Below are 13,264 nucleotides of genomic sequence, written 5' to 3' on the forward strand. Positions count from 1 at the left end.
AACTAACCCTAAAACTGATCCCTTTAGACTTAGAGCTGCTTTCAGTGAAGTTCAAAGCTGTCTGCATATTTGCACAATTAAAGTGAGCTTAATAGGACACCTGCATCATTTGTTAGCAGGTGGGAACTTGGCTGCATTTTTATTTATTTATTTTTGGATTTATATCCTGCCTTTTTCCTACAAAGGGCTCAAGGCAGCTTACATCTCGTCCATCTTATGGCTGCATTGAAGTCAGTTACAAAAAACGCTTAAACTGAAACATCATTTTGTGATTCCAACCATGGTTCCTAAAACAGATTTGGAAGCCATTCCAAAATCTTGATTCTTTTGGCCTTCTCCTTAGGGAATGCAGGTAAGGGTTACTCTTTATGATGAATGCAGAACCTCTTGTGATGAAAGCCTTCACTGTATTAACATATACAAGGGAAAAAGAATAGTCTTGAGATTGGAGAAAAAGAGAGTGGAGAAAAAAGAGATTGAGATTGGAGGAAAAGAGAGATTGGGGTCAGCTCACCTGCTGGGATAACTTGGCAGCTGCTGCTGCCAGCCCGGTTTCAATGGAGGCAACTCTTGTACCTTCTCGGACTGGTCTGTCTTGTCGAGGTACTGATGGGCCAACTCTTGCTAAATAAAGAAGCCAAATAATATTATAGATAATGCAATATAAAGGTGCACGCATGCACTAGCGCAGTCCAAACTGAACTAAGTCTGCTTAACCTGTTGAAATCAATGCTTTTTAGTAAATTTATCACTATTTTGTAGGGATGAATCCCTTATAAATGAATGGAACAAAATATAAAAATTAGGTACACTTAAACTATATTTCTAAGAGCAGGACTTATAGCCCGCTGATTTCAGTTCAAGTTCTTAAAGTTCTTTGACCTGTAACACTCTATCTCAACTTGCAACATTCTGAAGAAATAAAAACTACACAGAATGATGCCTATCACATAAAATATCATGTCTACGGAGCAGGTACTGTAACAGATGGTATTCCAGTTGAAAAGTAATATAAGTCTGCAGTCCTGTACTGATTGGGATGCGGTGGTGCAGAGAATAAATTTAACTTGAAAACAGGCCATTACATCAGCAAACCACCTATTTTAAACAATCAAGTTTTGATTTTGGAGAAAGAGGAGCTGTATGTGGTCTGAGTGTTTCACATTCCTGATATCAAAAATTGGAAATATTACCTGTTGGACTATATGGTGCATCGTCAGAACTTTTCCTTTTCTTTGATCGCGACTTAAATACTGGATTATCTTCATCTGATTCAAGGGAGGGATAAACTAAATAAGGGGAAAAAAACACCCTAAGAGATTCTTATATGACATTTAACAATAATGTAACTCAGTAATATGTGTAAAATCATGGAGCAACAATGTCACTGATTGGAAATCGCCTTCAAGTCTGGAAGAATTCAGTACAAATCATGCACAATCAAATACCAGGTTGGCCTCAAGTGATCTAACATAAACTGGGACAGGTCTGGCCAAGACCTGGCATTTTAATTACAAGAGCAAGCCACCTTTCTTAGTATCTTTGTAGACCTACACATCATTCCCTCGCCCAAACAGGAGCATGGCATGCTCAGTTCTGGAACCTTTGTTTAATCACAACTGTTGTAAGAGGAAATGCAGGAGTGGAAGGGAGGAGAGGGAAGGGGTATGTTTCCAAAATTTGATCTGCCGATCTAATTCTCACATTCAAGGATGTTCTTGGTTATATGCATCTTGTGTACCTCAGAAGGTACCTTGGCCATTTATAAAGTTCCAGCCTAGTTAAAATCGCTGCAACCATGTGGAAAGTTCATCACTCATAAAGGTGACTGTGTGAAGCTGCAGGGTGAGCAGTAGTTGTGTTATTAGCAGTTCTCCGAGGCACAAAATAATTTACATTTATATTTCACCCTATCATGTCATTTGTCACACCCTTGAGCTTCTTTGTTTTCAGTGAGCCCCCAACTTCTAGGCAAAATGACAACAGCATTGTTCGCATTACAGCCACTTAAATTGAACAATGTAGAGAAAATGTGCATTTAATTTTCATTTCTCTTGCTAGGGCAATATATGATTTTAAAGTAATTGCATCAGTTTAGCCACTGACTGAAAATGTGCTGACCAGATGTAGTACAAATGGAGCCTTGGTGAACCAAACCATCTTACAACAAAGCAAACCTATTAAATGGTAGCATAAATATATAATTAGCAAGAATGTTGCTTTCCTAATATAGTCCTCTCATCTTTCAAAATGTCATATTTAGATCGTGTCTATACATTATACTTATAAAAGTAATTTAGCTTGAGTGAAAGGCCTACAGGTACTGTAATTGTAACTTGTGCTTATGTTTTGTCAAACACACACGACTTTTTCAAAACCGAAGAAAGTCTTGTTTTGATTGGACTTCAGAAGATCTCAATGTTTATTTTTCATATTCAGCATATCAAATACTGAAACCATGTTTTTTAAAGGATAATGGCCAGAGTCATTTTTTATTTAGTAAAACAAAAAATCCCCTTTCACATATGCTACTAAAAAATATACCCACTTCTCGGGAGCTGTCCCACGTGAATGGGACACTTTTATCCAAAAGGCCAGCTCCCCATGTGGCACTGTAAACATTCCTCAAACAAGAAGCAGCAGTGCTGGTTTTGGGGGGAGCCATGCTTGGGCATCTGACCAGGGCCCACACCCCTGCTGGGGTTCGCTAACAAGAGCTGCCTGGACCCGCACTTCCGCTTCCCCACTGCAACTTGCTTGTCCACCTGCCTTTCACTTTTGCCCAGGCAGTGGTGCTGGTGAGATGGAAGGGCAGGAGATGCAACTGCCCGCTTGCTCACTAGATCTCTGCCTGCTGAGCAAGCAAGAAGCAGTAATGATGAGCAAGAGGATGAGGAGAAATAGGGGCTGGTAAGAATGGTAGGGAGAAGGTAGATGCACTGAGAACGTAGGAACCCGGGAAAAGCCGTGCTGGATCAGGCCAATGGTGTATCAAGTCCAGCACTCTCTTCATGTGGTGGCAGCTGGATCCTTCAAGTGGGATGGGCAGAAGATCCCCAGCTGCCCAAGGTCCTCAGCAACTTATGTGTGCATGCAGTGGTGAAGAGTGCAGAACTGGGACTGTCACAGACTCTCAGCCCAACCTACTTTACAAGGTTGTTGTTGGTGGAGGTAAGACTGAGATCAGGAGAAAGAGAAACATTTTGGGTTTGTTAGAAGGGGAAAGGGGATATAAATCTAATACGTAAAAACTAGTTGCTGATCGATGGCCTCCTTCTCCAGGACTTTGTGCCATCTCCTTTTTAAATCCCGCCAGATTGAAGGCCATCCATGCTGCTGGGGCAGTGAAGGCCACTGCAAGAAGGGCTTCCTTTTATCTGACATGCATCTCTGAGGAAAGGACCCACGGAGGGTGTCTTGCCCAAGAGTCCCTGAAACACTGGAGCTGGCGTTGCAAAGAGGGCAACACATGACGTGGGAGAAAGGAGAGGTGAAGATAATGTGGGGCTGGGTGAGGAGGAAACTGTTACCCCCAAGAACCCGCCTCCCACTCCCCTGCTTGTGTAGAATTTTATGGCTGAAAACATAATGAGAAGGCATAACTCTATTCAGTGGACCTTTTGTTAGCTATAAATATCATATAAACATGTTTCACATGCACATGAAAAGCACCAAGTTCATTGTGTGCAAGATCATTTCATTGCCCTAAGCCCACACTCAGAGGCTGCGTTAACTGTCTCATGACCTGGCAGCCAAAGTGGCAGCCTACACGTTCTGCTAATCATTAAGTCAATGGAAATTTCCCCCTCCTTTTTAACCACCCCTGGGGGGATTGGAATTCCGGGGAAAATGGGGGAAGCATTTAACCTCTCCCCATCCAAGTGACGTGGTCCTGAACCAGGGCTGTGCACACGTGCACATGAGTCGGGAAACTAACATGCAGCTACACTGTGTGTGATTAGCGGAACGGGTGGTTCGGCTTGAAACCCCTGGGTGCTGGATTTAACTGCCTGCACATATCTGAACAGTTCTATTCAGGGAAAGAAGTTGGAGAGGCATTTCATACCATAATCAGAATCCTTAAAACAGGCATCTAAGTGATCCTGGTCCTCATCGTAATCTTCAACATCAATGCTGTTTTTTGCACTCTTCTTCAGCAACCTCTTGCCTGCACTTTTGCTGTTGCTGCTTCCAGTTTTTTTTGGAGTTCGGGGCAGAAACAGAATTATGCTTAGCTTGGTTAGTGCCCCATGAAGGCTGCAGGCAGGAATCTGAAGACTGAAGATTAGCCATTGACAACATTCCTTGGATCGCTTCCTGGGTGCTGGGAGATGCCGGTGGCTGACTAAAGGAAGAAAAGGGAGTGTCGGTGGGGGCAAGGAGGAGAGAGCTTCAACTCAAAATAAATCCAGCAAGCACAGAATAAACGGGGGTGCTGCGTATTACCTATGTGGCACATGACATCCAGTTCTGCAGTTTGGGCAGGTAATAAATGTTGGATTATTATAGCTGTTATAGCTAAAAAGAGGGTAGCTGTTGTTATATTTAATATCACTGGAAAAGTGGAAGGCAGAAAAGCGGCTTGCCTGGGCCCCTGCCTAACACAGCGATGGCCTCTGCAGTACGTTTGGTTTCCGTGCTAACTTAGTGTTCTTTTGCACTGGCCGCATTGCAATATTAAATGTGCTCGGCAAGCTTGAGCGCATTTAATACTGAAAAGTAGCTAACCTGCTTTTAGCAGCCATCAGCTCCACGAGCATTTAAGTCATTTGCTTTTTTTCTCCAACAGCTTTCTTAGAGCCTTGAACCCTGGATACAGTGGAAATGGACCATCAAAAAGTGCCTGCCAAATGGGAAAATTAGGGAGGAACTGCCTAAAGCAAGGCAAGTCTTAGCAAATAAATTGTGGGATCTGATCAAAACCAGTGGCTCTGGCAAAAAGTAAAAAAGGCTGATTGTTTAACAAGCTCTTAAAGTGGCAAAACATTCAGGCAAAATCTGCTGGAAAACTCTCCTGTATAAACCCCACTCATCTAAGTGGATGCTGAATAGAAGAGGTTCCCAATGGAGTGTGTCCTTTAATTTAGCATCCTGTCACTTTGCCTTTGGCTTAACATTTTGTTGACCCGCTCTTGAACAACTTCTTTTAATATCAACAAGGTTTGCACAGGAGATGTTTACATTGGATTGTGCCCAATATGTTTTTCATTAGGCAAATTTGCAGCTTAGTAATTCTGGATCTGCTTCGAGTGAAATACGAAACAGGAAACAATTATTAAAGTCTGGAAAGTCACATCCCCTTTCTGTAGTTTTAGTGATTATTGCTATTTTATATATATATATATATATATATATATATATATATATATATATATATATGAGAGAGAGAGAGAGAGAGACTGAGAGCACAAATCCTCTGTTGAATTAAATGTATGAATGAGAGCTTCTTTAAATGCAGTGTGTGTTTGGTGGCAAATTTTTTGCATTATAAAGACTGATTCTTGGACTGAAAGGCAGCTTTGAACTGTGAGTAAAGATTAAGTGAACATGCTGTAATCACATAAAGTAGAGGGTACACAGAGTTGCACAGAAGGGAGAATCTGTCAAATGCAGCTTGTACCTGCCTTTACCTGAGATATTCTCTTTGATCCCTGTTTTATGCTACAGAACAAGGACCAGTTCTCTTCAGCTTGGCCACTTTTCTCACCTGTGTAATGTCTACCTGTTACACACCTGATAAAAGGGCAACTTCTTTAAAAATTCAGTTCACTATTAAATTAAAAAAAATATTTCTCTAAGAGAATATAAATATAATGCAAATTCTAGTAGAGTCTAAATGGTAACCATTCATCAAAGAGTGAATCCTTAGTGAAAGAGTCTGTTCCATTTTTCATCCAGACACACTCCATTTTTGCCCTGTCAAAAATCTTGTAGATGGAAGAGTAGTTTGTTTCCAATAATTTGAACTACAGTTTTGATTGTGACCAAGACATTAAAAATGAGCAACCTTACTGGAAAAGAAAAGGGTTTATCCAAATTATTTAACAACACCAACCATTATGCATTATAGCCCAAAACCTCCATGCTACACTGCACACTGTTGTCCACAAGGATCTGATTGCATAAAAAGCAAAGCTGACATGACACACTCCCACCAAGCTGTTTACAACACAGTCATGAAATACGTTGTGTAGACTCCACTGCCAAAGGAGCACAAGATACTGGCTAAAGAATCTTGAAGGGTGCTTAGGATGAAAGTAGGTTCCACTCCAACCAGGCTTGGAAAGCAATCACAGTGATTAGGCCCACCCTATCCCTTATCCTGTTTTAATATATTGCCACACTGATATGGAGATGAATCACGCAGAAATGCCCCGTTGTGCCATAAAAGCAATGTATGAAAAAGTTAGATCTGGAATTGCAAAGAAAATGGCTTAAAGCCATCTGCATATCAGATGTTATGGTTCTAGTGCTACAACGTCACATCTGGCCTTCATAGTTACATATATTTGCTGCTTTACAGTGCATTACCTTATTTCAAAAGAAATTCTGGTTGGGAAAGTGTCTAATAAGATTAAACTTTGCTTTGCCACTCACAGTAGATTTCATTTCAAATGCTTACAGCATGATAGGGTTGGTGGCAAATGAGCAAGGCCTGAAACAAGTCCATAGGGAGACCTATTTCATTTGTTGCCCTTTGGAGAAATTAGTTTTCAAAAGCATTTGCTCTTTTTCCTGGGGTTTTGAAGGCAGTTTTCTCTAATACCCCCTTCGAAAGAACCAATAATTAGGATTATGAGCACATGAATGAAAGTCATTTTGTTGCATAAATTAAATGGTTCTCATTTTCTCTTAATTGAACCATTTATTTTGAAATAAATAATCTCCTTTATTGTTTTCGCTTAGGTAGATTTTCAGCATTTTTAGCAGGGAGTGTTCCAGTTTTGCAATTCTATAACAATCACATTCCGCAGCTGCCTGCCTCCAGGGCCTGAGACAAAAAGCAAACAAAACACAGAGTTTACTTGAGAGAAAAATCATTATTGCAATGGAAAATCATGGCTAATGTGCATATATGAAGCAACAACTGCACAGTATTTCAAGACAGGCAAGGACGCTTGCTTCTGCCCACCTGTTAGTGTTGTACTCCAAGCCCCCAACTTCCTTGCTCGCCTGTAAAAGATCCAGAATGCCTGCTGAACTTCCAGTCTCTTTCTTCACCTTAGAATTGCGCCCTGGCTTGGCCTCAGTATCAATGTGGAGAGAATCTTCATCTGATGAGTCATCACTCTATAGGAGTCAGAAAAGGAAGGAAGGAAGGAAGGAAGGAAGGAAGGAAGGAAGGAAGGAAGGAAGATTAAACAAGTGACCAGACCAACTAGTATTAGAAAGTCTAAAACAAAATGTTTCTTTTTAAACTATTGATGGTCATATCTCACTCTTCATAAAATTCCAGGTCAACAACCAACAATAAAATAAAAGACATGAACCTCTAATAAAACCAATAAACAGGCAACAGAAAAAAAACATTCAGTGATAGATCCAGTCCCACTCATTGTTTTGACAACTAACCACTCCTAAATGCTTGGAAAATACTGCCTGGGTTCAGTCATTTTTTTTGGAAGCTGTGAGTTTTTGAACTGGGAAATGTATGCAAATTTACTGTGTTTACTATATTTCCATTTTGAGTGTTTCTCTTTTGTATTTTGATAAATTGCTGTGAAATACCCAGAAAGCTTCAGCTACTGGGCAGCATAGAAATAAAATAATAAAAATAAAATAAAATAAAAATTTAATGAGTGGAAAATAAAGGGAAGCAGAATTCTGCATGAATTTAAGGGCTAGGAAGTAAATGGAAAGGAAATTTATATACCTGAAGTAATGGAGCAGTTAGTGCAGGTCCACAAATTTCCCCACCATTATATTTCCCAGCCATTACATTTGCATATCTTTCCCACCCCCCCCCCCCCAAATTGCATAGATATTCCCAATGTTTTAGAAGGGACAGAACAGGGTTCTGAACAGGAACAGAACAGGAACAAATGGGGACCAGCAGCACCTGCACTTGGCCCCATTCAGTCATCCTAAGGGAATTAAAAAAACCTGTTCATGATCCACAGCAACTGCAGCAATAAGTACTCCAGAAGGGGAACATAAACACTGGCGTGGGGAGAGTTATCATCTCAGCTTCCTTGACTCAGTGGGGTGTTGAAATGGTGGAGAACAGTGAGACGTGGCAGTTCAATACTTAAAATCCAGAAGATCACATTGCTGCTTGTGTGATATTGCTCCTATCCCTTCTCAGTGCACTTATTTTCACCTCTTTTCTCCCTTTCTCAGTGCTTTTCAGTGGATCAAACAGGAGATTATGCTAGCCCTACCCTGGCTGCTGAGGAATGAACCAGGCTCTTCTGGAAACAGAGTAATTGCTCTACCACTGGGTGAAACCTGCTGATCAGTTACCCATGGATATTATGACTGTGAGACAATGCTGAGTCCTCCAGGCAATGGTTCAACATGGTATCTCACAATCCCTGTAGGACAGTGTCCAATTGTGTGTGTCTGTCGGTGGCATGGACAGACCTGGTGGAACAGAATCTCACCACCACCACCATCATCTACCCATCTGTCCGCCAGATCTGTCCTAGAGCACCAGGGAAAGCTAGAGTTGATCTGTGGAACTACAGTGGGAGAAGGGGCAGTTAGTCCTGTGGGGCAAGCAAAGCTACGTTCCTGTAACACTGGAAGCCATCCTGCTGTGAAGAGAATGGGCATTCCTGCAGAAAGGGGCTGTTTCTTGCCAATACACAAGATTAAGCTTGTGAATACACAAGACTGTAACTAGGGAGCTGTTTTTGATCAACGTGCAAGAGCAGTTAAATGGATTGTCCACCTGTAATACTTGCTATTGTGTGAAAGCCCCTCTTATGAACAAATATAATAACAGAGTGACAATACCTTGTACAATACTGATTCCACCTTTGGCTTCTTAACTGGTGTATGCTGTGTGGTTTCTTTCTTATCTGTTAAAACTAGGAGGAAAGTGAAATACAGACTTTACTTTCATAACTTGTAGAAATGGCATACAAGAGGGCAATCCATTTTATTTGAAAAGGACATACGACTATCTCTCATGCCAAAAAAGCCTGGATTGGATCCAGATTTCAAGTGGATCAGCTGTGCTGGAAGGCTTCTTCCAGACCCCCGCTTCAGCAGCAGCCCCATCCCAGCCCCCCAAAATGCTAGTCAGAGAGTCTGGAGACTCTGCTGAATGGTGTGACCCATAATAGGTGGGGGGAAGGTTGAGGGATCCTCTGCAAGCAAAGCCCTTCCACTCCTGGAAGGCATGAATCCAACCATATTCTTAACTTTTTAACCCATAATATAAAATTATCATGTAGAAGAGCAAGTAAAGGGATTAAACAAAATTGTTTTTCAAATATGAAGCATTGTCTGCCAATGCACACACATTGCTTTTGCATCTGGAGAAGGAGATGGCCAATAGCCTCTGCGGATCCCCCTATCCTCAGCTCAGCATGGATCCCACGGCATGCCAGGCAAGACTCAGAATGGGAAGTCACTGTTCTCCCGGGGGCTCCGGTCAGCATGCCATTCTTGCTATGGGGGACGAATCACTTATTTGAGCAGCAGGAAAAACAGTCTTACAGGGCAAATCACGTTTTGTGGTGTTTTTCTTTCTTCTAATCGGAAATTCATCTATTTTCAGTTCTCCATCATCTGAGACGTACTCATATTCATCTTTCACAGGTTTTGTTTTATCTTCTTTGAAATTTTGAAGAGATCCAAATATACCAGGATTCACCTGAGTTTTTACTCCCTTTGAACTAGTTAGACAGAAGAGGTGAAAGCAGAAGTAGGCAGGTTTATTGATCACAGATATAATAGCATTTTTTACTTTTTAATTAAGTAATGGCAGATATAATCAAAAGGTGTAAATTTGTAAAGAATGATACGGTGCATTCCATATATATTACTGGCAAGTAGCTAGCCAAATCTACAGCATAAAATAATCAAAACACAGCTAGACTTCATGAAACCTAGTCTAGTCCCAGTTCCTGTAAAATAGTAGACAATTAAGTTTATGCATGTCACCCTGATTTTCAGTTCATTTACTTTCAAATTAACTATTTTAATTAGATGCATACCTAATTATCCATTTCAAAAAGAAATTATAAACTTGGCTTAAAAAGTGAGAAATTATACTCCAATTTAAAGGAGGAAATAGTAGAAATAGAGATCACAAAAGTTTATGCTCATTATAAAATGCTAAAATAATAATTATTATATGGCTCAATGCAGTGGAGATCATTTGATAAATATCAAGTTATGCGGTTTTAACACACTTATAAAAACCCAGATTTTACTTGTTTGTGAAATGTTTTTTAATCATTTGCATCTACATCTGCATGCTGACAATCTGAGATAAATTTAATCATTTATCTAAATGATTAAATTTATCTAAAAATAAATACATTTTCTCTACTGTTTGGAACTATAGTAGTGAATGCCGGGTCATATTTAAGGTCTGTCACTATGTTTGACTTCTTAGGCATTCATAACGTTTGTCACATTCACATGTGAATGTCAACACTCACCAATAAATGCATATCTCAAAGTCCAGAATTGCAGACTTATGACATTCCACAGTAAATGCTGACATAGCTGGTTCACTTAGTGAATGTCCAACAATATAGTCATCCTTATGTAGACTGGCGGAATTGACAGCATTCACCTGCCTGTCACCTAAATGCAGATTCTTAATGTTTTCTCTAGAATGTCAGGAGTTACCTCCTTTTTGACTTTCACAGCATATAAATAGCTACTGAACAATATGACTTGCTCAACAAGAATAAAATCCACAAGGACAGGGAACAGGTAGCACCGTTTATTAGCAATTCAAGAGTCTGACTATGGTGGAGCTATTGAATGATCCAGGTTATACACTTAGGATGTTGGGGTTAGAGACTACTACTGGCCATCTGCTGAAGGAAAAAGATGTGGGTGATGCTTTCCAATAGCAAACTGGCTATTGCAAGGAAGCATGGATAGGTATAATGGGGGACTTCATATCTGCTGGGAGGTGAATTCTGCCAGGCATGGTCTCTTCAGGAAGTTCCTGGCTTGGTGGCTTTTTTTTTTTCATTGGGTAGAGAAAGCAACAAGGGGATCCGCATCCTTGACTTGTTTTCAACCAAGGTCAAACTAGCAGGAACTCTGTGGGAATGTGTCCCCATAATGCCTGTGGGCCTGATTCTAAGGAAAACCAAAGCTTGCTGTGGAACTTCAGGGAAGCTGCTTTAATAAGCTCAGAGCAAAATCCTGGTGGGGGCGGAGGGGGTGGGCTGAAACAGAAGCCAGTGAGCAGGTCTGCACAGCACAAGGTCTGTGGATACGCTGTGCAGTGCAGGTGGGATCACTCTGTGTTGTCCTCACTCCTTTCCCCTGGGTCTGCCAGATGGCTTCCCAGAAGACTTGGTGACTGAAGTTTCCTTGTCTCCTCCACAAGCACAAGAAAGCCATTGTGGTGTAATGGTTAAGAGCGCAGGACTCAGGCAACCTGGGTTCTAGTCCCCGCTCGGCCATGGAGCCAACGGGGTGACTTTGGGCCAGTCACAGACACTCAGCTCCACTTACCTCACAGGGCTGTTGCTGAGAAGATAAGACTGAGAGCAGGAGAAGAGTTAGGTAAGCCACTTTGAGTTTCTTATGAGAAAAAAACCAAGATATAAATCTAATGAATAAATAAAATGAATGAATGCTTTTGCTCTTCCCTTGCTTCTCCACTGTGCATTTTCCCTTTTTTGTGGAGAACTAACTTTTGCAGCCTCCAAAGAATGACAACTGTTCCACTGCCCAAGAGGCACACTGGAGGGACCACTGGCACGTCCCTAGCTCTTTTTTAAAATATGTGTATATAAAGGAATATGTGCATCATGTGAACCCAGACAGAAAAAGGGCAAAGATGGAGTGGGGGGGGGGCGGGGGGGGGGAGCAGACAGGTCATTATGGAAGTGTACAGGCAGATAAGCCACGATTGCATAGATGTCGGAAAAGCTAAAATGCTGAAGGTTGGCCAGGAATGCAAAGAATAGCTAAAAGGCTGCTTCGGCTATGCTAAAAGTAAAAGAACAGGTGAAAAATAAAAGTTGGAACTAGTCATGTCCTAGATCTTGTACTGTTGGTTTGGTTTTAAGGATGGGAGAACGCTTACCAAATTGAGTGAGCTAATGCCTCAGAAGACAGAAACAACATTCAAAATGATCTTACTAGTTTAGAAGATTGAGCAGAAAATAACAGAAATAATTTAGTAGAGAGAAGTGCAGAATTCTTCATTTAAAAAAAGAAATTAAATAAGATGGGGTTTATTTGGTTTGACAGGTTTATGCGAGAAAAGGATTTTGAAGTTATAGACAATCATGAGCTGAATATGAATCAGCAGCGGGACATGGCTGTACAATTTATGGCAAGTACAATTTATGTTCTGCCAATTGATTCAAAACTACAGGAAATAATAATTCCTCCCTATTCTGTTCTGGTCAGACATCTTTTCAAATACTGTCTCCTGTTCTGGATGTCACACTTTAAGAAGAATTCATATGCAATGGAATACATTCAGAAAAGGGTGACAAAGGACCAGATGCTAAGTCCTAGGAGAGAGTGAAGGACCTGGATACTCTTACTTTGAGAAGAAAGTTTGTACTTTTTGAGCATCTTAAGCTCTGTCACAGAAAAGAAGGCATCAATCTTTAATCTATCATCCAAGCCTGTAGCTTGAGTTACAGGAAGGCAAGAAGCACTTCCCCATGGCCAGAGTAGCCAATCTATGGAATTAACTTCCTAGAGAGACAACAGGCTCTCTGTCACGAGAGATATTCAAGCAAAAACTGAACACCCATCCACCAGGCATGCTTTAAACTCGACTCCTGCACTGCACATCCTGGATGGGTCCCACATTCCTTTTTTACCTAATACAATATTCACAGTATAAGTTGCCTCTCCTACAGAGGTGGAGGTGACTGGTTAGGGAAGGGATTGAGAGAAAAGAAAGAAGTGCATGTTAAGAAATATATAGTTAAGAGACTAGATAATCAATATCTATTCGCATGGGCATGAGTGGACAGTTTATGCATGGCAGCTCTGCATAAACTGTAACCCATCAGGAGCCACCACCTTTGCAATGTCCAGTACCCAGAGGAGTTCCTCAACTTCTGGGAGGGTTACCCTAACCTGTGCCTTTAAATCC

At 41.0% G+C, this 13,264-nt stretch overlaps 1 protein-coding gene across 1 annotated transcript in view; it reads right to left on the reverse strand.

Annotated features, from left to right (window-relative positions):
* The window catches only part of PHF2 (PHD finger protein 2), a 129,591-nt gene that overhangs the window by 9,680 nt on the left and 106,647 nt on the right, over positions 1–13,264 (reverse strand). Inside the window, 7 exon segments of the mRNA XM_044451189.1 lie at positions 515–624; positions 1,194–1,289; positions 4,067–4,193; positions 4,195–4,345; positions 7,133–7,290; positions 8,959–9,032; positions 9,667–9,845. Coding sequence (XP_044307124.1) covers positions 515–624; positions 1,194–1,289; positions 4,067–4,193; positions 4,195–4,345; positions 7,133–7,290; positions 8,959–9,032; positions 9,667–9,845 — 895 coding nt within the window.

Source organism: Varanus komodoensis, unplaced genomic scaffold (assembly GCF_004798865.1).
Source record: "Varanus komodoensis strain SLA01 unplaced genomic scaffold, ASM479886v1 scaffold6_2, whole genome shotgun sequence".
Lineage (NCBI taxonomy): Eukaryota > Metazoa > Chordata > Lepidosauria > Squamata > Varanidae > Varanus > Varanus komodoensis.